The sequence below is a fragment of the Marmota monax genome, unplaced genomic scaffold (assembly GCF_021218885.2).
Source record: "Marmota monax isolate L192 unplaced genomic scaffold, Marmota_monax_Labrador192_F-V1.1 WCK01_AAM20220418_F8-fsc00308, whole genome shotgun sequence".
NCBI classification, from domain to species: domain Eukaryota; kingdom Metazoa; phylum Chordata; class Mammalia; order Rodentia; family Sciuridae; genus Marmota; species Marmota monax.
In genome coordinates this window covers 771,277-798,790 of record NW_026692997.1, presented here as the reverse complement: position 1 = coordinate 798,790, position 27,514 = coordinate 771,277, and the positions used below count along the sequence as shown (strand labels likewise).

General features: G+C 31.3%; 1 protein-coding gene across 4 annotated transcripts in view; it reads right to left on the bottom strand.

Annotated features, from left to right (window-relative positions):
- The window catches only part of Col11a1 (collagen type XI alpha 1 chain), a 209,247-nt gene that overhangs the window by 31,821 nt on the left and 149,912 nt on the right, over nucleotides 1-27,514 (bottom strand). For all 4 annotated transcript variants that reach the window (XM_058582061.1, XM_046452674.2, XM_058582064.1 and 1 more), the window contains 13 exons: nucleotides 26,071-26,178; nucleotides 19,899-20,006; nucleotides 18,968-19,021; nucleotides 15,539-15,592; nucleotides 14,904-15,011; nucleotides 10,360-10,413; nucleotides 8,042-8,095; nucleotides 6,789-6,842; nucleotides 2,418-2,471; nucleotides 1,930-2,037; nucleotides 1,622-1,675; nucleotides 1,017-1,070; nucleotides 115-168 (listed from right to left, as the gene is read on the bottom strand). In XM_058582061.1, the coding sequence (XP_058438044.1) occupies nucleotides 115-168; nucleotides 1,017-1,070; nucleotides 1,622-1,675; nucleotides 1,930-2,037; nucleotides 2,418-2,471; nucleotides 6,789-6,842; nucleotides 8,042-8,095; nucleotides 10,360-10,413; nucleotides 14,904-15,011; nucleotides 15,539-15,592; nucleotides 18,968-19,021; nucleotides 19,899-20,006; nucleotides 26,071-26,178 (918 nt within the window). The remainder of the gene's footprint in view (nucleotides 1-114; nucleotides 169-1,016; nucleotides 1,071-1,621; nucleotides 1,676-1,929; nucleotides 2,038-2,417; nucleotides 2,472-6,788; nucleotides 6,843-8,041; nucleotides 8,096-10,359; nucleotides 10,414-14,903; nucleotides 15,012-15,538; nucleotides 15,593-18,967; nucleotides 19,022-19,898; nucleotides 20,007-26,070; nucleotides 26,179-27,514) is intronic.

The window sequence follows — 27,514 nt, the reverse complement described above, 5'->3', positions numbered from 1 at the left end:
TATTTGAATAAGTATCCTTAGAATATACTGCCAATAGCTTACATACATAAGTTTAAATAAATGGTGAATAAAGAACAGATATTTCAAAATGAAGAATTAAAAAAAAAAACTTACTCTTTTTCCAGGAGGACCTGGTGGGCCAGCCTCACCAGATGGACCAGGAGGACCCTATAAATAAATATAAATTACATATGAAAGACACTGTTAAAGAAATTGGAAATTATCTTATGGATTATATAATTTCTCAAAACCTGTACTTAAATAGATCTTGCTTCCTCATTTCCACAAATCTATTTTTCCTTAAAAAAATCAGCTTAATTTCAGATACCTAAACTTCCTCCAGATATCTACAAATGAAGTTGATAAATTCTTATGGTAATCTTCAAAGCTAAAGGAGAGTGAATCAGATTCCCTCTATGTAAAACTCTGTCCTTTTAAAAAATGCTAATTTCTATTTGGCAAATATTCAACCAGTATACTAATTAATCGACTCATGCAATTAATAATTATACTCATAATCACATAAATTTGTGAAACTATGAAGTTTTACCTCTAAATTCCTTTCAGTCTTATTTTTTTTTTCAAACATAACTTTCTTAAGTTCATATATGAATCATGACCAGTGAAACTACACAGCATGTACAACTGCAAGAATGGGATCCTAATTACAATAAGCTATACTTCATGTATATATAATATGTCAAAATACACTCTACTGTCATGTATATCTAAAAAGAACAGATACAAAAATATTTTTATTTAACACAAATTAATGGATAACTGAATCTGATATAGTATGGTAAATCATTAGTATGCTGTGACTGTAGTTTTTATTATGAGGACTTTGATTATAGTTTTGATATATCTCAAGAGAAACACTTCTAATTAAACTGGAATTCAAATATTTCTTTTGGAAAAATGTACACACAGTGAGCTATGCTTTTGAAAGGTTGATCATTGCTTTAAAATAACTTGAGTGTGTAAAGATTAATAAAAAATTTAATGGGCTTTCTTACCGGTTGCCCAGGATCTCCATCTTCACCCTTGTCACCACCAACACCATCTTGACCCTATGATCAATAAGAGAAAATGAATCCAGACATTTTTCACTACATTTCATTTTATCAGGGGAAAAAAAAAAGGTTTAATAGACTACCTTAGTGTGTTCTTGAGATAAATTATCAGATGGAAAAATAAAATTACTATTATTTTCTTTTAGGACTGTGGTGCCTCTTAAAGATAAATAAAACTGCTGCTATATCAGATTAAAAATATAGTATGCTTTTGATATAAGTCAAGTAAGAAGAGGCAATTAGCATGAAAGGCAAGTTCATCCTTTCATCAGGAACTGATATGGTACAGTAGATGATCGGATTTGCGTTATAAAAGAGGGAAAAACAACAACCCTGCAACTTTAGTAATAGGTAATCATAATCATATACGTAATACTATATAATCTATAGTAATATTATCACATGTATTTTCTTGTAGTTGTTTGTTTTCTTTCTTGTTCTGTTTTTGAAAGTCCATTTGAGTAATGAAGAATCTTCTTTATTAACAAGAGAAACACTGGGAACATCCCTACAAAAATCAATCATATATTTTTTTCCATAATACTTACTGCAGGGCCAGGTTCCCCGGGAGGACCAGGATCTCCAGGAAAACCAACAGGACCCTAAAAGAAGGTTTTTGAAGAAAAATAAATAAATGAAAGAATTTGAAATTTAAAAGGGTAAAGTCATGGCAAAGTCTAGGGAGAATATTTTTTGTGCTGGAAAATTTCTTAAAAGTAAAATTAATTAAGAATATTTGTGAATATATGAAATGAATAAAACTCAGCTTCACTAACTATATTTCTAATATTTCTACAAAAAGGTCAAAAGTAAGTCTGGCATAAATGCCACTTTAAAGAGAATTAAACTCACTCACCGGATTACCCTTGGGGCCATCATCACCTGGTGGCCCCTTAGCACCAGGAGGTCCAGCAGCACCAGGTGGACCAGCTTCTCCTTTTTCTCCCCTTTCTCCTTTGGGACCCTACATAACATAAGAAAATAGTTACTTTACAAGCTTTAAATCAGTTTTTAACCTTAGCATACCGAGCAGACAATTCTTTGTTGGGGGGTTCTGTTTTGAACATTGTAAAAAGTATAACAGAATGCATCCATTAAAGGCTATTAGTTGTAATGCTTTCACTTGGGCAAATGTTATCTTTCTCAACTTGTATGTGAATGGAAATAGTCTAGGATATTCGATGGTATTAAGCATTAAGTCTCTGCCTTTCTGATTGCTTTTAATGGGTTGAAAAGGGAAACTAAAAACCTAAATCATTACTGGTAGTTAAGTTACATTTCAAAATGCTTTAAAGAAAATTCCAAACAACTAACATCCTATATTGACAATAAGATGACACTTACACCTGAGCCTGCTTCTCCAGGAGGCCCTGGGTTCCCTGCTTCTCCGGGTTCACCCTATGAGGAAAAAAATAAATAAATAAGCATTAGAGCAGAGAAATGACATCTTGCAGTTGTAAATCTGCCTTCAGTTATGATCGTACATTTGAGAGTAGTCACTCCATTATTTTATTGTTTAGAAAAAGACAAAGAAAAACTTGAATAACAGTAAGGAACTTTTTATATTAATGAATTCAGTATTTTTATTTTTCAGATGAGGAGACAGAACCACCAATATTACAATTCTCATGGGTTAATTATAGTCAGCACATCAAGTTAGCTTACCACCAAACAAATATAACTGACATATGCATGCTTCCCAACAAATCATGTACTTGTATGCACCAATATTTACATTATAATCAATTTTACTGATTAAAAGTTTCAAATTGTTTCTTACTGAAATATGAATTCACTTTCTCTTTAACATAACAAATCGTCTAATAATTTGAGACTACATTATGAATCCTATAGGATACGGTTAATAGAGATCAGGAGAACACAGAAAAAAGAGTATAATTATGAGGTATAGAAGGCATTTAGATACTAACAAAACTGCTCTCTTTGAGAATATACTTGTAATAAATTTCATAGCTTTTATGATCTCATTTAGATATGGGTGGCTATTTTCTAGCTTAGCAGAATAATAAATAAATTTCTAGTCACGTAGATTTTAGCTATGAAAGCCTGTTGCTAATGCCTCCAACGGAGAAATACATAAAAAAAAGACAACTTGCTAAAGTGATTGTTTAAATAATACAGTACATTCATAAACTGTACTTCCACTTATAATCATGGTACTTCCAACTCTGAAATCAGAGATCTTAGCAATTCTGAAGTGGGCTGTGTACTTCTTAATTGAAAAAGATACATGAGGCCTGAGTTTCCTTTAATTTTAAACTCTTGTATCTCCAATATTTGTAGCACAAACTCCATGCTCTTCAATGGTTTCAAGGGTAGCAAATTAAATGTAAACACAGAGAAAACTATTTTGTGTACAAAATTCTTACTCTTTGAGAATATACACGTATTTTAAGTCCTTATATTATCTGCATAATTGTGGAAGACATCAAGTATTTTAAGAAATTTATCAGTAGTAGTTAGTGTGTATAAATTTTCTACTCTCAAGGTGAATAGCAAGTATTTCCAGTATTTTGGATAAACCTTACAAGTAAAATATTACATTTTTATTATTTATGAAGAAAGAAATTGTTGAGCTATCTCAGTCTAATGGATTGATATATAAGTAATATTTTTATGAGCTGGTTATTTATACCTTTGAATCGAAACAAGTAGTTTGCAATTCAAATCAACTGTAAAATGCTCATGTTAAATATTTTATATATGGTATACATATAATATTTATTTAGAATATACAAAATATGTTGATTCTGTACAAAATGTTTTCTTATGTGTCATATTAAGCCAGGGTAATAACGCAGAGGCAGCAATTAGAGGTCAAATAACTATAGTTTTTTAAATCCCTGTCAACTGTAAAGTCAAACAGATTCTATAAAACTTTTTTCCTTTTTTGTAATAGAGAAAATGATAGGCAGTGAAGAGATGGTTTTAAATAATTTTCACTGTTTAAGGATGACCTTTGTAATTATAAAGTCAAATTTAAGAACAATACATTAATATTCATTTGTCCAGAAACACATATGAAAATTATGTTTATTGTACAAGTACGCACAATATATATAGCAATTCCATAAGATGTAATTAATATTTTCTAGAAATACCTCAGTTCCAATTTTCGAAAGTGGGTAGGACAAAATTACAAATGAATAAAATAATGCCACAGGGAATATATCAACAAGATTACAAAATACTGATTCTAAAGAATAATACTTGATGTAAGTTATATGATAGTGAACTGGTAGATGACAAAGTGCTAGTTTATGAAAGTGTCATTTCTTATAAACCTTTTTACCTCATTCTATATAATGTTCGCTTGTTTAAGTACAGCTTCCTTCAGAAGGAACAATACATTACTCTGTATGTTCAGAGCTATAGACATATTAAATATTAAGAAAATACCCTCTTTTGAGGGAATTATTAAAGTTCAGAAGTTACTTATGGTAAATATACATTACATGAACATGTTAAATATGTTCATCCAAAGCACACAATGACTAAAGACATTGCCTTCTTCTATTTTTCATTTTTAATGACTGAAAATAAAGTTTCCAAAATATAAATGGGGATATGTTCAACCAGAATGAAAGATGATGTCAGAAATCTATAATATATAGCAGATTCTAAAAATAAATAAATAAATACATAAGATTAAAGTGTTTTATTTCTATACTGTTTGGTGTCACATAGAAAATTAAAAATAATAAAAGAGCAAAATTAGAGCTCTCTTTTGTCATGTAACAAATTTCAAATCAGGTACATTTAAAACATAAAAATCAAATCACCAACTAGAGTGAATCATCCTCATAAAACTCATAGTTGGTAAGGTGCTACCACAGAGGCTTTAAACAAAATGGAAACAGTGTGGGACTTCCTCCGAACTCCAAACATCAGTGTCTATCTGCAAGAGTTTCACAGAAGAAAAAGCATAAAAGAAGCCAATGAAGAACTTAAAACTATTCCCTTGTATTTGAAATCTTTAGGAAACAAGCTGAAACGGCTAGTAAAACCAGGGACTGAGTTGAACACTACTAGACAGCATTAGAACCAAAAAGTGATAGTGTAACAAAGAAAAGGGTCAAGGCTGATGTCATTGATCTGATACACAAGTATCCACAAATCAGCATTGTCTTAAGCTTTTCCTCCTAGGACAACTGACCTCAATGGCAAATGCTCTTTCAATCCCACCCTCCAACCACCAGAACAACTTAAACACTCAACTTTCAATTTCAGAATATAAAAAAGATATCCAAATAAACTGCACCATTGATGCACTAACACAAACTTTTCCAATGAAGTAATTAATGTATTGGAATAATCACATAAATTTTCTAAAGTAAACATCAAAATAACATATTCTGTTATTACATTTTATTTCTGAGCTTCAAATTCTTTTTTATTTTATTTTTTTTTAGTTGTAGATGGACATAAAACCTTGATTTATTTATCTTTATGTGGTGCTGAGGATCAAAGCCAGTGCTTCACACATGAAAGGCAAATGCTCTGCCACTGAGCCACAACCCCAGCACTTTCAAATTCTTTAATTAAAATCAATGAATTTCTTTTAATAATTCAGTACAAGATAAAATGTGTCAAGACTTAAGGTCAAGGAGCAGAATCACTTCTTTCCTTTTGGTACCAGGAATTGAACCCAGGACACTTAGCCACTGAGCCACATCCTCAGTCATTGTATTTTTTTATTTTAAGACAGGATCTCACTAAAATTGCTTAATGCATTGCTAAGTTGCCAAGGCTGTCTTCAAACTTGTGATCCTCCCGCCTCAGCCTCCTAAGCCATTGTTATTACAGACAAGCAGAATCACTTTTAAAAGTTTGGGATAAATCTGATATCTTTAAATAATTATCAAATTCAGGAAAAAATTTAATTTTTTACCATATAATATTTTCTGCTATGAAATTCAATTCTTTCCTCAAAACTGGTAAATAATTTATTTTTTAAATCAAGAAAATACCAATGATATTTTTCTTCATAATTCTATTAAGAAGTGAGCATGAATACAAATTTTTAAAAAATCAGTGAATCATTTTGACATTTTCATAAAAGAAGAGAAAATTATTAAAATGAAATCATGTTCATCAGAAAAGGAAGCTATTCCAAACCTGGATGTTTTGGCATATGCTATTTTGAAAAGTGCCAAAGACAGGTCATATTATTAGTAATGAAAATATAACTCAAAACATGACAAAATCAATGACTAATTCTTTTGTGTCATGAACATTTCTATTTCCCTTTTAAGTCAGTTACATTGAACAATCTCTTCTATGTTCAGTCCTATGACTATCTAGAGAGTGAACTCCCATCAGAAATTCATGGAGTGGAGTGTATTTTTAAATGAAAAAACTTTGATGAAATTACTGAAGATTTTTTAGTTTCAGCTTTCCAGCTCTCAATGGTGGATAATGATGACACCATCATTATGAAGTTGTTGCACTGACTAAAGAAAATAACCCATGTACAGCATTCAGTACAATATCTGGCAATCAAAAACATGGTATCTCAAAAGTACTTTAACTTTTAATGTGTTTAAGCACTAGAGTAGATGTCATGTGAGTCATATAACTATACATAAAATACTAAAAAATCCCTATAAATTAGAAGCACTTAAAATAGTATACAATATTATCAAAAGCTCTTACTTTCAGCTATTTCAAATGGCATCTTACTAAATTTCTTACCTTTTCTCCAACACCACCAACTGAACCAACAGATCCTGGGGGTCCTTGTGGTCCCTTTAGTGTAGAAAAGGTAATACAGTTATCCTTATTCTTGTGTTGAAACATAAGTTCATAAATATATATCTAGTTTTTCTCAGAGACAGAAACATATGCTAGAATTCCGTTGTCAAATGTACTGACAGCAAATAATTTAATATAGCACATTGACTTTCAAATTCTCCAGAATTTCTAATGTAGAGCAGTAGTTTTTGCAGGTCTGATCATTCCAGTTGACACTTGGAACATAATTTTGATCTCTCTACCCTGGAAGTCAGGTAAATTTTACAGGATGATTTTGTGGTGGATTAAAACTATGACTCTAGGTAAGTATGAAAAATACCCCCTTTATAAATGATTAGTCTTGAAATTACTTAGGGGGAATTGAAAACCAACCGCTCTTTTAGATCAATTACTTCTGGTCTACTTTACTCAGTTCTGTCCTGCTAGAATTAAAAGCAGGCCCGGAAAAGCAAAGAAAACCAGCCAGAAGAATGAGCAAAGCACAGACATCTTCATTGTCAAAACACAAAATAAGGAGATCTCCAAAACACAGAAACGATTAGTAATAACAATAAGATACATATGGCTTGACATTTCCAAATCCTATAACACTGTACCAGTGTCAGTTTCAGGAATATCTTTTTTTTTTTTTTATACAATTGAGAGGAAACATTTTAGATAGTAAGAGGTGCACTTATGCACATACTACTCTGACACATTTTATAGACCAAGAATACAAAATCCAAAGCCTTTTAAATAAAAGACTTTGGGCAGATGTGTAAAGGTACAGACATACACTAGTGCAAAGGCAACTACAAACCGTCCCCTATGCCATTGTTAAAGATAAAGCTTATGTTTGAAAGATTCAGCAACTAGTTATTGAACAGTAATCATATGCAAGGCATAGTTAAAGTATTTTGATCTGAACAATGTGGTTTACTGTAATAGAAATAACATAAGTAGTATTTGCCACTAACCAATAAACATATCTTGAATGTGAACCGTATGTCTATTTTATATTTGTTCCCTAGAAAGCCTGTTTTTCTCCCTGAATAATGAAGTGGAGTGAGTAAATGATCCTTGAGTTCTCATCCACTTTTAACACTGAACAGTGGCATGATTATCTCCATTGTATCTCAGAAAACATCTGCCACCAAATAATACCAACACTTAAGTAACTTCAAAATGATCAGCATATATTTGACAGTTCTTACATCAGCTCCATTGGGACCTTGAGGGCCTCTTGGGCCAGGAGGACCAGGTGGACCCTGTAAAAGATGAATAATAAAATTTATAAGAATCAAACTCAAATGCATATTTAACAGTTCTATTTTGTGAGTAAGAAAATTAAAAGAAATTTGAAGGATATGAAATCATAGTCAGTTGGGCATATCAGGGTTTTAAGGTGCCTGACAGATACAAATAATCCTTCACACGTATCTGTGAAGAAATCAGTCCTTCACTAAAAAATCAATTTGATTAGAAAATAGGACAAGAAAGCCTGTTGCTAACATCTAATATAATATATTCATAATATAACTGGCAATATTTTATGTAACAACATACTAGAATATAAGGGGACCATGAGGTTAAGAGAAAAAAGGCACTTGACTACATTTAGAATTCTTTAATTCAATAAAAGCACTTTGATTTTTTTTATTAATTTGTATTTGGATCATGTGTGTGTCCGTGACATGGATATAACAATCACTCTTTAGTTGTAGTCCCCAAACAAAGTTTCTTTTTCCTGGCTGTGCATTAAAATTACCTAAGGTATTTTTTATTAAATATTGAAATACTGATAGCCAACCCCCTATCTCAAGGTTTAATTAAAACAGTCTGTAGTGAATACCATTGGTATTTTTTAAAGGTCTTAGTTTATTCTAATGCCATGGTTGAAAAGTTTCTCTAGTATTCTCTATTACCATAAGGTCAGAGAGAACATATCAATGATTCATGGAACCATAGCAACCATATCTAAAGAGTAGTTTGCTACATATTGGAGGCTGCTTGGAAGTTTTATTAACCAGCTATTTGAATCATCAATGATTATTCCACATTTCTTCTACTTAATCTGGTTGTGGTCCTTAAAGAGAATAAAATCTAACATACAGGTATGAAATTATCAAAATTGTTTTCTCAAGAAAGTAAAAATTGGGGGCAATGTTGAAAGGAAAGAGCAATTATGAAATGTATTTATAACATTTCATTATAGATTTCAATTACTTTGGCAAATTATTTTCTTATCAAAATTAGTGCTTAATAAACAAATATATGCATTTCAAATTTTAGTTTAAGGTTTTAGGGCAGAAAGTCAGAATTAATGCAGATAGTTATAAGTCATATCATGCTAATTACGACTGAGTTCTTTATTAAATTTATAATTTGTTTCAAACTATTACAAGAAAATCTCATTATCCATCAACAATTGCTAATTATACAAATCTGGTGTGATTATTATTTATTTTATGCTGCTCCACATCAAAGTCCAAAGTTAAAGCCTAAGAAGCAACGAAAATACGGCATCTTTATAAAAGACATAAAGGTAAGAAAGTAACAACATATGAAGGACAAACATGCATATAATATTATTCTGAGGTGAGAAATAAAGAAAAGGAGATATAGCTGAAATAATTATATCAATATTTAATGGCTACAGATGGAGACAGAGTAGGAAAAAGGTGAGGGGTAAAACAGAAAGCACCATAGTCTTTAGGACTACTTTGTGCAAATCAATAAATTCTAATAAAGAAATTAGTAGTACACTAATCTTTCTTCTATTTCAGTGGCATTCCCCCCTTCTAGTTTTTTTTCCTCCCTGTCTTCCCCACCACCACCACTTATTTTGGACTAGCTTTCACAAATCAAAGAAAACATTAGACCTTTGATTTATCAGTCTGACTCATTTCACTTGGCATGATATTCTCCAGTTCCACCCATTTACCAGTTCCACCTATTCTTCTTCATGGCTGAGTAAAACTCCATTGTGTGTGTGTATATATATATATATATATATATATATATATATATATATACACAGTTTTCTTTGTTGATTCATCTGTTGAGAGATACTTTGGTTTCATGGCTTGTCTATTGTGAACTGTGCTGCTATAAACACTGATGTGGCTGCATCCCTATAGTATACAGGACTGAAGAAAAAGGAAAAGGGAGAGGGGATAGGATAAGGGAAGAACAGAGGAATGAATGTGACCTAACTTTCCTATGCGCATATATGAATATCACTGTCATGCACATACCATGGTACTAACAACAACAACAAAACCCTGAAAATAAAAATAAACAGCAGAAAGAACAGTAGACAGAAGCAAACAGGGCAAGGGAAGGAGGGAAGGAAAGAGGAAATACTGGGGACTGAAATAGAGCATCATATCATATATTCCAGGCTTTTATTAGTATGTCCAAATGAATCATAACATTATGTATAAATAAAAAGAACCAAAAATTTTTTTAAAAGAAATTAACAGTGTGGAGATTCACAATAATCATCAAAAAGTAGAAAATACAAACTTACCATGGGGCCAACATCTCCATTTTCACCTTTTTCACCAGGTGGACCCGGTAGACCCTAGGAAAACGTAGTATAAAAATAAAATTCACTCAATACATCTTGTCAAAAGTCATGAATTAAGTATAAATTAAGATAAATACATGGAAATTAAGATGCAGAAGCTAACATTTGTTAAAATACTTATAATGGAAGTTTTGCTCTCATGTGATAAAATCTTATACCTACATTTACGGATAAAATCTGTGCTTTGTACAATATTATACTGTTCAGTTTTCTTTACTATAACTAAGTACATCATATGATTTTCTTTACTGTTCAATTTTCTTTACTATAACTAACTACATCATATGATTTTGGAATTTATGAACACCTACCCATTTACTCTACCTTTTTAATGAACTGGATATAATAACATTGCCATGGTACAAATCTTCTGAAAAATATTATCCCAGATTATTTCAGAATATCTCATCTAGGGGAGGTTTTTATAGATAGGTATCACTTTGAAAAACTCTTTTGTAAAATTGATATTTCAATATATCTTCAATATTATACATATCTTCTGAAGTTTGGGCCTGTTAATTCATCTCTGAATCTTAAAAAAATTCACATGACCATAAAAATTATAAATTTAGACATTGTTTCCTCAAATTAATTTCCACTGTATCCATTTGCTTTAGGAGAAATTCTGTGTTACAGTATAAACCTAGAATAGGCTGGATTCAAATTTTAATTGACCATCTTTATGTGAAAATTATTTTACTTCTTCCATATCACTTACTCAATTAGCAGAAGAGTTTATATTTTCTCTCTCTTATCACAACAGTACTTGTATGTACTTGAATTGTATACCTATATACATTACTGTGTGACTTCTCTACATACTTATAATCTTGGCCTACTTTTGGGCAGTGTCAATTATTTTCTTCCTTAGAACTGGCAGAGGCCAAACAAAGAAACAAACAAAAACTAAGATCTCAATAAAATACTGTTGAATAAATGGTGAAAGCATGAAACCTAAGAAAGCAAGCAAATCAAAAGAAACAAGCCAAAAAAAAAGTTTCTTGTAATACTGACTGTGATATTGGAAATTCTCTATTATTTAAAATGTTTAATCTCAGGAAAAATAGCTACATAAACAAACTGATAGAATATTATAATACTGTTAATTTGATACTAATATTCTAAACATGAATACTATATATAATAATAAAGCCAAATACCAATGAAGATACTTGGTATAAATTTAACTGTAGAATATGTATGTGAAATAGGTATAATAGTTGTTGGACAGAAATTTATGGTAAGTTTTCAATTGTAAGATTATAAATTATTTTCATTTTTAAACTTTTTGGTGATAAAGTCATTTGTATACAATATTTGCATTTCAAACATGGATTTGTTTTTTGTTTGTTTTGCTGTTTAGTGTTTGTGATCAATCTCAGGGCTTTACACATGGTAGGCAATCATGCTACCACTGACCTCTTCCTCCAGCATCCACAAAATTTATGTTTAATGTTTTTACTATGGTATTTCAGATGTATTCTAACTAACAAAAAATATAAACAATGCTAAAGATCTAAATAAATGCTGGTATTTTAATAAAATGACTGATTTTGGTGCGGTACTGCCATGGTTGCAAATTATTTGACCCTGACCCACAATAATATTTACTTATAATCCTCACACATGCAAACATGTGCAAAGTAGCTGAACCATGAATTTCAAAAAGCAATGTTCACCATTTTGATAGATAATGACCTTTGAAATTTTTATTCTATTTTACCATATCCTGTTCTATCTCATTTTTTAAATGCAGGTAATAACCCTGAAATTGTTTTTATGACCTGCTAATTCCACATGACCCGCAGGAAAGAGTACATTACTGAATATATCTGTAAACTTTTAAAATATGGTATATATTCATTTTATGTGTAAAACTTAATTACTGACTTATAATGGCCAGTCATATATATACTGATTTAATTTGTTTCCCTCAAATGTTAGTAAGATATCTAAGAAAAGAGACTGCTATATGTGCTTCCTAAGCTGTTACCATGCTCTGAAGACAGTGTCTAGAATTAATATTTAAGTTTTTTACAAAGAAGTAACCATGTATTGTTTCTTAGTACTCTATGCAGAATTACCAGGGGCAGATTACTAAAATGTTAGATTCAAAGGTCGTCAACTTCAGACGCTCCATTTCATTTATGTAGTACAAGAACTTAAATACTTAAAAATGCAAGTAAAGTTTAACACAGATGAAACAAATATTTCACTTTAAGACAATTTTCTTAAGAAGTATGTACTGCAACATAAATGTAAAGTTCTTAAAAACATTACAAAAATTAAGTCACATTCTTTATCTTTAGTCCAAGTTTATGCATAATTTTAATATATAGTACATTTGATTGAGAATCCCCATATTTAATGTTACATAAATATGTCAATAGTTTTTTGTCTCTTGCAAGTACATTTTATATTGTCATCTTATTTTAGGCTTATGATCAGTTCAACAGAAACCTCCAAATAAAAAAAAATCAAAATATTTTAAATTAAATTGTATTATAATTTGAGTTAAGATGTAATATTTTTATTGTTGAAATTAATAGAGATATAATAAGCAAAATTCTCTTTCAGCAAGTAACTAAATGTGCTTAATGGTATTCTAGTTATAATCAGTTTTCATATGTCCTAACTTTCTCCTAGGGAGTGATTTATGCATGGAGAGGTTTTATTGTAGGGTTTGTGAATTTAAAATCATCTGTCACTTCAGTGAAACACCAAAAATTAATTTAGGTCAAAAACTCTCTCTCTGAAACACACACACACACACACACAAAAAAAAAAAAAAAAAAAAAAAAACATTCTCTTTCTCTTCATATGCAGATAAATAGTAAATATCAATTTCAGTAATTTTATTCAAATACTAGATTATTATTATTTATGTCTATTGTGATTGCTCCTATCTCTATGAAGAATCAATTAAAGGATAGATGTAATTGTGTACATATTAACTACATTAGCATCTTTTCAATATCCCTATTTAAACATGTAGTTATGGGACAATATGAACAATTTTTTAATAAATTGATTTCTTGAGTCATCCTCACCAAGGAACACTTTTTTCTTATTTCGTGAAAAAGGTGATAATTTCTATTGCAGCAAATAGTGGCAATTTTATAAATATAAACTACAAGGCAATGTTTTTATAACCATGAGAGCCAAGTTCCTAAATTACAACCTTACAGAATTCAGAGTAATCACATACATGACAAAAAGAGAAATTGAATAGTAGCACATCCATTGGTGATCTTGTTTTAATGCTTTCTTGTTTTAAAATATGTGTACTTCTCACACATACTGTAAGTAGTACTCATGACTATTTATTTACTACTATAAAAATGTCAAACACAACAAATATGAAAGTAAAGCTTTGTACTTTTCAAGCATAAAAAAACTTTGTCATTAAAATGAAGCAGAAAATTAGGATATCATGTTAACTAGTAAAAAAAAACCTATTTTAACAGTAATAATTACATTAAAAATTATTATGTGACAGGATGTAATTTGTACAACTATGTACATAACAAGCTATTTAATACCAAAATCCAATACTTTTACGATTTTATTTAGGAAAATAAAGATGATTAAATATATACAAATTTCACTTGCATATACTTTTTTATGACTTCACAAATTCTTAGGTACGGTGAGCCAGATGACTTAATGTATCATTTCTAATATTGCTAATTAAGCACAAGCAACATCCACATTACCTAAATTCCATTTAAAACATCTTTACAATCTTACAAGGAATCACTAGATATGTAGAGAATAGTAAGTATAGAATAAGTAAGGGGAAAAAGACCAGACGGTTGCAAAGTTTATAGGGATCAGTGAACATCAGGTGGAAAGCGAATCATACTCAGAACAGAGAGGGCCAAGAGTCCAGTTGTAAGATCTATACTACAGAAATAAAAATTTCTCATCTACAGTGTCTTGCAATATAATATTTCCTTCCAAGATATGCTTCATAAAACACAAATTATTTTAATTAAAAAAATTAATTGGTTTACTATTAATCTATCTATTATTGTTTATCTTACTATTTGTTGGCAGTGTGCTATTTCTCTTAATACATTTGAATGTTTGCTGTTACCTGAATTATTAAAATTTCTGCTATAAGACCCAAGAAAAACCATTCTAATGTCTTACCTTTAATTATCAGACTCATACACACGTAGTTCATTTTTTTAAAAAAAAATATAGGAATGAAAAAAAGGGGTTATAATATCTGAGGTATTTTGCCTAAGGGCTAAATGTACTGCAAAAGCAGGAATCAGGCTGATACATGTTCAGAAAAATTAAGAATACTTGGTAAAAGGCAGTTGAAGTTCAGATATATGTAAGAGTAAAATAATCATTATAGTTAAATATTGTTCTTACATAGAAACAAGGAAAGATGCTTTTCTCGCCTCCACTAGGTGAACCTGACATATGAACCAGGTGGAAATGATGGAGTAAACAATCAGAGAACCACTTACCTGAAGACCTATGGGACCAGGCGGTCCAGGGAAACCTCTTGCACCCTCATCACCTTTCTGCCCAAACATCCCCTGCTGTCCTCTGGGACCTGGTTCTCCATCACCTCCCTAGGGAGCAGCAAGGAAAATAATCATGAATTGGACAACCATTATGATACGAGTCATAAAATGTCTCCATTGCAATTTGTTCAAAGCTGATATATTTGAAAATAACCAAAGTAAAATGTAAACTAAATTCCCACTATTTGCTACAAACGTGTCATTGTTCAGGTTGCTAACATTTCATGTTTCTGGAGTACTGCTGATTTTGAGTTGATCATATATACAAATGAAGCAAAAGCTTTTTAACATTGAAAAATTTATTACACATTAAGTTATTTTCAACTAGTTATAGTCTAGGTTGAAAGGAAGTCACGTTTTCTTGTTCTAAGGACAAGCTATGGTTAGCTATGCGATATAATTTAAACATGACCGATATCAAACATACAAATAGAACTTATTACCATACAAAAATTAACTGTGAGTCAGTGTCAAACATACAAATAAAACATTACCACACAAAAAAATCATTGGGTTATGTGACATTTCATAAATTTCACGAATGAGATCTTGGTTGAACAAAATGGAATACTTACAGCAATTCCTGGGGCACCAACTGGTCCTTGAAGACCTGGAGGACCAGGAGGACCCTGAGATAGATAAAGACCAGTAAATTTAAAACTGAAGCTAGAAAATCCTATATAAACCAAAACCTTTGCAATATAAAAGCAAAACCTTTGACTGATCAAGGTCTATTAAACCTCTCTACACCCTTTGGACAAACAGCAACATTACTCAGAAAATTTTCACTCTTAGAACTGTCAACTGCTGCTTATTTTACTCCTTGGAGATCCATAATTTCATATTTTGAATCAATTTTAAATTGACACTTATTGAAAGCCTTCTCATCTATAGGTAGTAGATATGTAAAAAATATATTTGTACACTAATATACATCAAGTTGAAGGTTCACATTAAAATTTTTTCACAATACCAGATTTCTTTAGTGAAAACGTATGGGTCAGGAATAGCACATGAAAAATTTGTCTATGTAGTATCTTCTAACAGAACATGAGAATTCTGAAGATTCCCTAGAGATAGTATGTAATTTAGATACATGAAAATTTCAAACTTCTAATATGTGTACACACACAAACTTGGTATTATATATCAAGTATATTGGACTCTTTATTTTGAGCAATAGATTCCAAAGGCATTATGAGCCTTACTTGCATAGATATGTCCTTGCTATCTTATTTTCTTGCATTAAAACTAGTCAGGCTCTATAAAAGATATGAAAGCAATCAAGAGTCATTGAATTCTATTCTATTATATGGTTACCACCTTTGGGGAAGATTGCTTACAGCAAAGATTCCAAAAATGTTGTCTACAAACCACTGAGGGTATTTGAGACCATTTGAGTTTCTTCCAGTTCAAAATTCTTCATATAAAAACACTACAATGTTATCTTTTATACAATCTAGGCATTTGCAGTAATGATGCACTAATGATGATAAAATTGCTGATGACTTTAACAATCATCATGTCAATAGCTACAAATTATAAAAGCAATAACTATATTTTCATAGTCCTGAACTCTGTCATAAAATGATGTTTATGTTCTTGGTGAAGTATGAATCATCCTTCATTTTATTAAATATTGACTTTCTTTTGTCAGGAATAGCACATAAAAAATAGCACATGTCCTTTGATATTCATAAGACCAAACTAAAGGAAAAAGTTCTATTGTTATATATTGAAGTACAACGCCTCTTTCAAAAAGGCACTTGGACTGTAGTTTGATTTGATGCTGAGGCAGTACTTTTTATATGGAATACTATTTTTACTTAAAAGACAAGACAGACAGTAAGACTGTAATTATTTAACTTGGGAATTTGGCAGAGATGTGATGAAAATAAAGAAAGTTTGTGAATTAAAAAAAACTGACAGTATTTATAAATGCATCAAAGATAACATTGAAATTTTCAAGCAAAATTAGAATTCTGAAATCTTATATCTGCCATTTCAGGCCTCACTGCTGCCCAATCTGAAATCATTTTCTTATGTTATTGATATTGTATAAAGTAATGTGTTAACACATTAAAGATCTTACTTAGTCAACCAATAATTTTCAAATGATCATTGCAGGATGATATAAAATTATATATGAGGAAAAGAGTCATTCAAAGTGCAAAGTAGACAAATAAAAATGTAATAGCACAAGGAGGTCACTGCTTTGATAGCAGATTCCATACCACAATTGAACTTAAGAAAAGTTATGATTTATCAAATGTTGAGGTAGAATCAAAAATGCACCAAATCATCTGAAAAACGATTTCAAAACACTCTTGCCTTTCCAACTTCATATATATGTGAGCCTGGATTTCAACCAGAACAACCTATCATTACAGACTGCAGTGAGAAGCACATTTGAGGATATAGCTTCTTCTATTAATCTAGACCCCCCAAATATGAGGCATCGCTATTCTTTGTACTATATATTTTTTTGGGGGGAAATATAGCTATATTTTATTAAAACCACCTGGGGATTATTATTCTTAATTTTAATGAATCAATATGTAAGTATTTAAAATTTCTCAGTTTAATTCATAGTATAATAATCCACATGGAGCACAGCTTTTTGGCATTCTTAAAAAGTGTTTAAATCTACAAGGGTCCTGAGACAAAAATATTTCAGAACTGCTGGATTATAGTCATCCAGTCATATTTAATTATAGCTTTAAGGAGGAAATAAAACCTTTCAAACATGGCTTCTGGAAATCACATAAGGTTTTCTAATTAGACAAATTGTATTTACATATCTTTAAGATACGTAAAAACCTAAGAAAAGGTAATTTACTAAAATAGAACTTTTAATTTATATCCAATAGCAACTGATCACGCTTAGGCATATGGTTTCCATACACAATTTCCTGTGATACTTGTACAGCATAGATCCAGAAGATCAACGTTGCCCATCACTCATTAAGGTTGTCTTGAACTGATAGAGGAACACATGAAGGGCTCACAATGGGTTAAATATTGCATTATCTAAAAGCTGTTTTTGTTTTGATACAAATTATTCTCTTTAGTTAGGACCATTCATCACTGGATTTGGTGACTATTCAGCTTAAGAATCAATTCTAAAAAGAAAAAAAAATCTTTGTTCAAAGTTATGTTTTAAGGTATGCAATAATTGAAACATGAAAAGCATCAGAATGATAAATGGGTCACAGGACAGAGTCATGGCTTATTAGAATATAATTTCTAGAATGTTTTGTAAACTTCTATACTAGTTGAAAAAATAACAAATGTAGAACATTACTCTGCACTTCCCCAACTTGCCTTCTTATTGCAGAATATGGAACACTTAAAGAAAGAAAAAGAGGAAAATAAGAACTAGATGTCTGTAGAAGCTCTTTAAAGAGCATGAATTAATGAATAAATGCAGAGGGAAAGTACATGAGATATTATCATTTACCTTACTTAATCTAAGAAGAAGGGAAATTTAAAAAAATATAATTCGAATAGGATTTAAACTGGTAAACAGTGAATAAAAAAAGGCCGAGAGGCAAGAATGAACACACCATTTGGCCACACAACAGAAATTCTTTCACCAGCTTCATGATTTGTTAAGAAAAATATTCCAAAATAAGCACTTAGAATATATGGAAACAGATTTATCAATTTATATACAGGTAAAGACCACAGGAATGGTATTTAATTTGGCATATGTTTGCATAGTATTTCCCATATGGAAAAGCAGGCTGGCTATTGCATTACAGTACTCTTTCATTGCTAGAGTGGAATTTAAAAATAACCTACAAATATCATACTGGACTTAATGACATAAGCAGAAGACCTCACAGAATTGTACAGCATTATGGAATGATATAACACAAAGGTAATAAAGTATTGATGTTATAACATTTGGCTAGGTAAGTAAATAGTATTATGGGAAACTATCCATGGTAAACAGTAAAAGCTGTTAAATGAACCCTGGAAATAAGCAGCTGGAAACTCACGTTTTCTCCTTTGTCCCCCTTGCTGCCTTTTTGTCCTGGTTCACCAATTTCACCCTGTATTTGAGAGAGTTAAGTGACAGCTTATTTGTAACATCGTAACTTGCATTGCATTATTATCATTATCATTGAATTATTACATTTTATCTTTAACCCAATTCCATGTTAGCATTTAACATCACTGTTTAAGATGCATAATCCTAGGATCTGTGTGTCTAGCTTTGTAGTTTTGACTAACATATAGACAAATGTCAGATTAACATGGAGAAATATTGCAACTGGATTTAGAATTTAAAAAATTGATTTTGTCTCAAATATCCCACTGTAAAATGATAATGGAAACACACTGGTGCAGAGACAAATAACATTAATCAAAAAGTGCTTTTCTCCTTGTTTTTCAAATAGTAAGATAATGCACATATTCAAAGTAGTGCTGTTTCACAAATTTTCTATAGCATTTTAGAATAATATTAGAAAATCTATTAAATTCAAACACAACTTTGCATTTGGAATAAAAAGCTTAAAGTCTTCACTTATATATTAGTAAGAGAGCATATAATTGTCAATTCAGTATATAACTCTTAAATCTTACTATATAATATCTAAGATGTAAGTGTTAAACATATGCAGGTAATTATTTTTATTTTGCATTCATTTCAGAAACATTTTTTAAAATAAACAGTAGTTGGCACCTACTATTTTTTCTTACTGCCACTTTTCTCTTATTTCATTTTCCTATTTGTATCCCACATACTGTTTTATGGAAGATATACTAGCTTTCAACCTCTAAAATAAAACTTTCCAACATGTGAAAGGTATGGTAAAATTTGATAAAGGTTACCTTCCACCTGTCATCCAATCTTAGACTAATTATACAATATTTGAGAAAAAAATTAAACTTTCAAACAAGTTGTACAAAATATTGGACACTGACCTTGTCTCCATCTTCACCAGGGGAGCCAGCAGGACCAGCAGGTCCTGGGAGACCCACGGGGCCCTGTACTCCATCTCTCCCTGCAGGGCCTTGGGGACCTTTTTCTCCCTGTATTGAAAATCAAACAGATCATTAATTTGTTGTAACAAACCTAACAACTAGCTGTGTGCTACAATTTTTAAGTGCAGCTACAATTTATATATATATATATATATATATATATATATATATATATATATATATATATAATCTAGATATAACCTAGTTCCTATACTTGACAAGGAAATTGTTTAATGTTTCTAAGGAAAAAAAAATTCAAGCAGCAAATGATAACATACATAAAAGATCCCTATATCGTTTTATGACTTAGCCTTTTAAATTATTTATGAATCTCAGCGTTGGTCCACAGAAGTAATTATGATTCAACTGAGAAATTTTTCTTTCAGACACATAGTTTCTAAGTAAGTACTGGCAAGTCAGATCCGATGCCTGATGTTTGTGAAAACTTGCTGAACCTCAACTCCTCTTTAGTGTCACTGAAGTAGCTATACAGAAGATATAAGGCTTTAAAAAAATCATAAAATCCACTTCCTTCTATGTCCAACTTCACAATAGGCTTTAGATGTAACTCTTTCCTATTTTAACACATCTGTCATGGATTTTCTGGATTTTGGTATTTTAATTCAGCTGCTTTTCCTAATTCAAAATGACAAGGATGCTAGTTTTTCCTACTTTTATTTTTGTTTGTTTTTGACAGGGACATTCATTTACCTACATTGTGTAATTAAAAAAAAAGTATTAATAATAAAAACTACCTCTGCTTTCCAGAAAACATCCTTTCAGAGTTTAAAATATTTTACTTCCTAAAAGTCAAACTTTCATAGGTTTTGCATAACACTGTATTATCAATTATATTCAGTGATTCCCTTTTCACTTTTTATACCAGCTGGCCATCTACAGGTTATTAGGTCCAGCCTACACATTGCCCACCTCTCCAAACTTCCCCCACCATCCAACTCTTGCCCTTTATATTGACTTTTATCTGCTTTGTCTCCCAGTTAGTCCCACCTAGTGCTGGGGATCAAACTTGGTGCCTTGCATGTTAGCAAACACTATACCATTGAGCTATACCACCAGCCCTCCTAGTTATCTATTCTCCATTTTATCTCTGTCACTGACTCTTGAATTCTAAATACCAGTGTCCTTGGTCTAAATTACTTAAACAAGGCACTGCTTTTCCCTACATTCATTTTTACTTCCTTTCAAACCATGCTCTACATTGTAACCAGAGAACAAATCAGATCATATTACATAATTTCTTAGGTCAATTACTTGTTGCTGTTCCTAAGAGAAAGACCCAGCTTACTGGTGGCTTCTACTTCTGATGCAACCATATATAATTAATTAATTAATGACAACTAAAATAAAATAACTATTAAACAAAGGTAACTTGTTGATACTTTTTTTATATGTTCTTGTTTTCAAAATGTGTGACAAACTTATTATAGAACATACTTCTCACATCACTCTGAGGCCTTTTAAAAAAAAAATCCCTCAATAAAATATTATATTTCAAACCTATCTATACTCATAAAATGTGCTGTGTTGCTTTTACTAAACTTCACTACTTCAAACTCAAAAGCCAAGTTAGATATTTCCTTTTAATTTGGATTCCCCTGCTAACTTTAAATCATAAAGTTAATTATTTTGTACAAGGGCGACTGCAAATTAAGATGAATTTATCCTCATCTGCCTTCATTATAGCACATGTAATCTCCAGCCTGGAGTCTCTTGCTATCTATTTCTTCTGTTCCTTGTCTGTGTGAAGTTGAGAAAAATCCTTCCGCAATCTACGGCACTCTAAATTTAGATTTACCACTCACAGTTCCTCACAATGACATCACTTCTCCTCCTTATGCATCTCTTAGACTGACACCTACACAACTACTGGAACATCCATTTATCCTTAAGCAGTCAGTCTTTATTTCACCACCAATACCCCTCTGGTTACATTAAATACTAAATCTTACCTTAAAAACCGATAGTGAGTTGCACTCTTTTATGCCCTGTAATTGGCCTGGTCTTATATTTAACCTATATTCACATCCTCAACTTTAATCACAATTTGCAAAATCTATCTCTACTTATTCAAATGTTAATTTATGTATGTATTTTGAGATCATTATCTCATTCTGCTCTGGTGTAAGTAATAATGATTATTTACTAAAAACATATCAATATCTGCAAAATGCTTTAAAACAACAATTTCACCTAATCCTCACAAAATACTGTGATTATCTTCTTTTCAGAAATGAGGAAACAGTGGTTAGATAGTAGATACCAATGAGTAGTGAAATGCAGGCAAGGTCACAAGTGTTCTTTAAATTACATTAGGGTTTTTAAACTGCTTCCAAATTAGAGAAGAAAGCAAAGTTAATTCATAAAAAAAAAAAAAAAAAAAACCAAGCAAAAACAAAAGACCTAATGGGAAAATACATCAAAACATAGGGATTAATGGGACTAACTCTTTACAGACTCCATTGATATTGTTGTGAAGCTAGGAATTATGGCTCTAACTGTCTTTAACTCTCTGAAAGGAAGATATTTTTAGCAGTACAGTCACAATAAGGTAACTTCTGACCAGCTATTGACCACAGTGCCCACATTAACATGGGATTGACTTGTAGATGAAGCCCCCCTAAATAGGATGGCCACCATGACAGTTCCAGAGAGAACCAACTAAAGTCACAAACTCCACCTCCCAATGTGAAGGTGGGATTAAATACCTGATTATCAAAGAGTAGAGAAGGTGGTCTCCAGTTCTCCTGGTAAACATCTATCAGTAATAACTTGGAGACAAGGTTATCTCCTTTGTTATTCTCTGCTTGGAGACAGTCTACTCTCTCTTTTGAGAGTGCTCTCTGCTTTTAAGACTCACTTTGCTTTTACTTTACTTTCACCTCACTTTCACTTATAATAAATTTCTCTTGCATGATTTTTGGTGTCCAACTTTAAATTTTCTTTCATTGGAACACAAGAACCAAGATTTGGAGTTTCAGCTCTCGGATTTCCTGTGGCCAAGAAGTTCTGATGTTAGTCAGAAATCATGAACTAAATAAATGATAAAGATGAATGTACACCCCAGTTCTGATCAGCTTTAGGCTGGTAGCCTTTTTCTGCTCCGACTTCTTCAATTTCCTAAATTTTAAGTTGACTCTTACTCCTAGTGAAGGAGGTAAATGTGTGTACAACACAATAACAAGAGGAGGCAATGTATTCAGTCCTACTAATACTTCTATCTGCTGCTCACCCTGCATATTGCTACATAGCTTTCTTGAGGTGATCCACATGCACTGACTCCAAGTCTCTTGAATCCACTTTCTCCTTGAACTCCACTGCATTTACAATAAGGTCATAATGTCCAATGGGTCAAATCCCAGTACCTCTGTTTGCTCTTTTTATTTTCAGTATTCTTTACCTTTTAAAGCACTGAACAAAAAGAAACTCTTCTCTCATGGCCTATTTGATGGCATGCCTCTGAAGATATGTATACACACATTTTTTTTTCTTATCACTCATGGATGTTTTACTCTATCTCTTACTGAATCCTTTTACATCCATTATTATTTTCCATAGAATGAATTCTGTTATTCTCTCTTAACATTGCCTCATATGGTAATCTAATAGTATGGTTTTAAATATTGCTCTTATTCTAAATGAGTCATAGATTTACAGTCCTGGCCCTTACCCTTTTCTCTGCAATTTCATATATATATATATATATATATATATATATATATATATATATATATATATATATATATATATATATATATACTTGATACTGTAATAAGTACTTGGAGCAAATTTTTCCAAAACTTCTAACTCCTAGTATTTAATTCATTTATGCAGTAACTTCACTGTGTTTGAAATCTAGCTTCCCTCTATTTCTACAGCTGGATTTTACAAAGACAAAAAATTCAGTTTCCTATCTGTATTCTTATGTGTAATAACCTCCCAATGCAGTTATAGGTTTAAGGATCAGTATCCCTATCAAAATATTTCTACCAATGCAGTAAGTTGGAAGAGGTTTTTAGCACCATTCTCTAGCCCACCTGAATGAGTTTCTAATCTGATAATTAAGGGATGCAGATTGGGCCATAGTTATTGCTAAGTGGGTCATGTGGATATGCATGGCTCTTGTTTTCCACTTTTTTCCTTTCCAAGATGCTGGGTGGGTGGGAATGTGCTTGACTTCTATACCACCCATGTTGTCATTTTGTCATGAAAGTCTACACCTACTGATAATTACATAACATTTTATAACAAAAGCCACTGAGTGGTAGTTAAAAAACAAAACTTATATTTGGAAAAAGGAAGGAATATAAGGGATGCACTTAACATTTCGGTCAATATTTCCAACACTTTTTACTAGTTCTTTGCATGAATATTTATGTGTCCTTTAACCTAACATTTTGGAATTACTTTCTGTTACTGTCCCTAAACAGACACCTCCCTAAAAAAATAAAAATACTACCTAACACAGTGTCTAATGGTTAGTTTTTCTCAATAGCTATTTGTTGAATAAAAGAAAATGGAATGAACATCCCAAAGCTGCATTCTTTACTGTATCATGCCAAGATATGTGTGACCTAGATTTCTCAATGAACTTTTATCAAAGGGCTTGAATCTGTTTCTTTTTTATCTCCTCCATGCAGAGACAACTCTAAAATATAAGGCTTAAAGAAAATTTCTCAGCATATATTAGAAATGTTTTTTTCTGCCACCCCATAATTCTAAACACAGGTATCATTAAATGTTTCTGTTTTTTATTATTGTGGATTACAGGGATCAAAATAAAAAAGGAAGGAAGAAATGAATGAATGAATAAATGAATGGATGAAAGAAAATAAAGAATGAAAAGGAAATAAAAGGAAAGCAGAGCAAACAAAGGAAAGGAAAGCAAAAGAGAAGGGGGAAAAAACTGCTTTATTTTGAAACTGCTGTGATTCAAATGCTTGCCCAAAAAGCATGTGATGGAAGGCTGATCCTAGTGCCACCATGTTGAAAGGTAGGGCCCAACAAGAGGTAATTGTGTCATGAGGGTGGAATGAAGGAATCAATGTTGTCACAGGGGAGGATTCATTATCACAGGGTTAGGTTTGCTATAAAAGGGAGTTCAGTCCCCCTTTACTCTCTGTCAAACTCTCTTTGCTGTGTGATGATGTAAGATGGATGCTCTTGTGAAATGTGGCCCCTTAATCTTGCCTTTCCCAGCCTGTAGAACCATGAAGCTATCCAAATCTGTTCATTATGAACTCCCCAGTCTGTGATATTATCTTACAGCAGCACCAAGTCAGAAACTCTGAATGATATCACAGAGTAATGAGAGAAAATATGTGGACAATAAATGTAATATATTTGGTAGAGCTGAGGATTAACTATAATTGAATTGTGGATGTGGAGACTTACAGGTATACAAATGCATTAAACTTATATTTTGAGAGATCTTAGCCAGCACCTTTCATCTACATTTATGGAATTAGGCTGTATTTTAATCTTGAGAATGAGAATGCTCTTTCAAAAAAAATATGATTAAATCAAAAGCTGGAAAAAAGTAAAGGAGAAATTTTTTAAAAAAACCATAAATTCAATCACTAAGTCCTTCATCACTAAAATATCAAATTTTAAAACCATAAATATACCCTGAATAATTGGTCAGAGTCCTCGCATCTCACTCAGTTGAGATCAAAACTCAAATTACAAATATATAGCCACTTTCTATGGGATTCATTTACGGATTATAGAAATGACTGAAACTAAAGTTATATCAGGTGTGAAAAGTTCACACTTTTCTAATAAAAAGCAGCAAGGTTTAGTTTTAATCAAAACTCCCAATTTTATTTTTAAAAAGGAGCAAAATGAGAAGTTTTTACTTAATAATATCCAACTCCCTCACAGATACTAGGGTTTCATAAAGTGTGGGAAAATGTCACCCATTTAATTGAATTTGAAATTTCCTCTATTATAAATATAAAAGGAGGTGTCTTTATATGCCAGGCACATATACAGGAAGAGTACAGTCAGGTAGGAAGAGCTAATATTCCTGAATAAAAAGCAATAACTTGTGCAAGGTAGCATTTTAATGTATTTTCTTCCCAACATTACTTACAGGAGCACCCTTTTCTCCAGCCGGACCAGGGGGCCCTTGGGGTCCTGGACGCCCTGGCAAACCAATTGGGCCAGCAGTACCTGCTGATCCACGTTCTCCTGGTGAGCCCTAGAACAGAGGAAAATAATTATTTTGTTATTAATGGAAATAAAAATATTACTGCCTTAAGTCGCTTAGGTAACAATGGCATTTTACAGTCCAGTAAAAAATATAAAAAGAACTTCTAGAAAATTTTAAGATCTCAAATACGAACAGCTGTATCCACTATTCAGGAGACTAATTTCTTGTTCCAATATTCAGCTCAGCTGCTGAAGTTAGGAAAGACTAATGAGATACACAACCACTTCAAAATTATATATATATATATATATATATATATATATTACTGTTTTATGGATGCTAGCTTTTTTAAATTTGTGTTTGCAATTGTGTACAATGTTCTATAAAATATCTATCCAATCTAATCTCTCATAAACTTTCTTTGTGTATATTATAAAAAATTGGCAGAATCCACTCCTTACACTATTATTTCTTGAAGTGATTTTAGAATTTCACTTCAAACTTGCTAAATCAGAATTTCTAAGTCTAAAAATTGCCTTCAAAAAATGTCTTAAAATATTTTCAAGTACAAATTTTACATAGAAAAGTTTGATAATCACTCTACCAAAGTTTACGTTTTTTTTCCTGGAGAAGAAGGCCTTAAATTTATCATAGAATTCTCTAGAAAACATTGGGTCTTATTAATTCACATCTGATTAGGTTTGTGAAACTGACTAAGAAAGATACTACATTTTTTAACTAATTTGCTTTGAAAAATATCTCATATGTAAACTTTTTAAAAAATAACCTTATAGATAGTTTTCATATTCTGTTTCAACAATTTATGAAAAAATTAAGTAGTGAAGGATAAAAGAAATTTAAAAATATTTACTAAGTTATGTAAAGCTTAAGTATTATATACTTTCTATTTTTATTTTTATTTAATATAATAGTATTTTACCTTTGGATGAGTGTCTTAGATGGGTGATTGTTATAATTTATCATATTATTTTATAATTGAATAAAATGGGGAAATGGGCTCATTTATTCCATGAGATAATATTAGTACCTTTACCTAATAATTAGTATCTTTATACAATTTCATTTTAAAATTCATAATCAATTATTTATAAAACCTGGAAAACATTATTTAACACTTATTTGCTAGTGCTATACTTCCCGTATTGTGGAAATCATTCTACCATATAAATTTGAATTACTGAATTTATTCTAATTTATATTTTATTATCTAGGTAATTAATTACAAATGGCAATAAGAAAAATAGTAACAATACCAATGATTTGTATTTCCATATGCTTTAAAATTTACAAATTATTTTGTTTCACTTTGTCATTTTATTCTCTCAAAAATCTGAGGGAATTGATCGTGCAATGGCAGCATCTG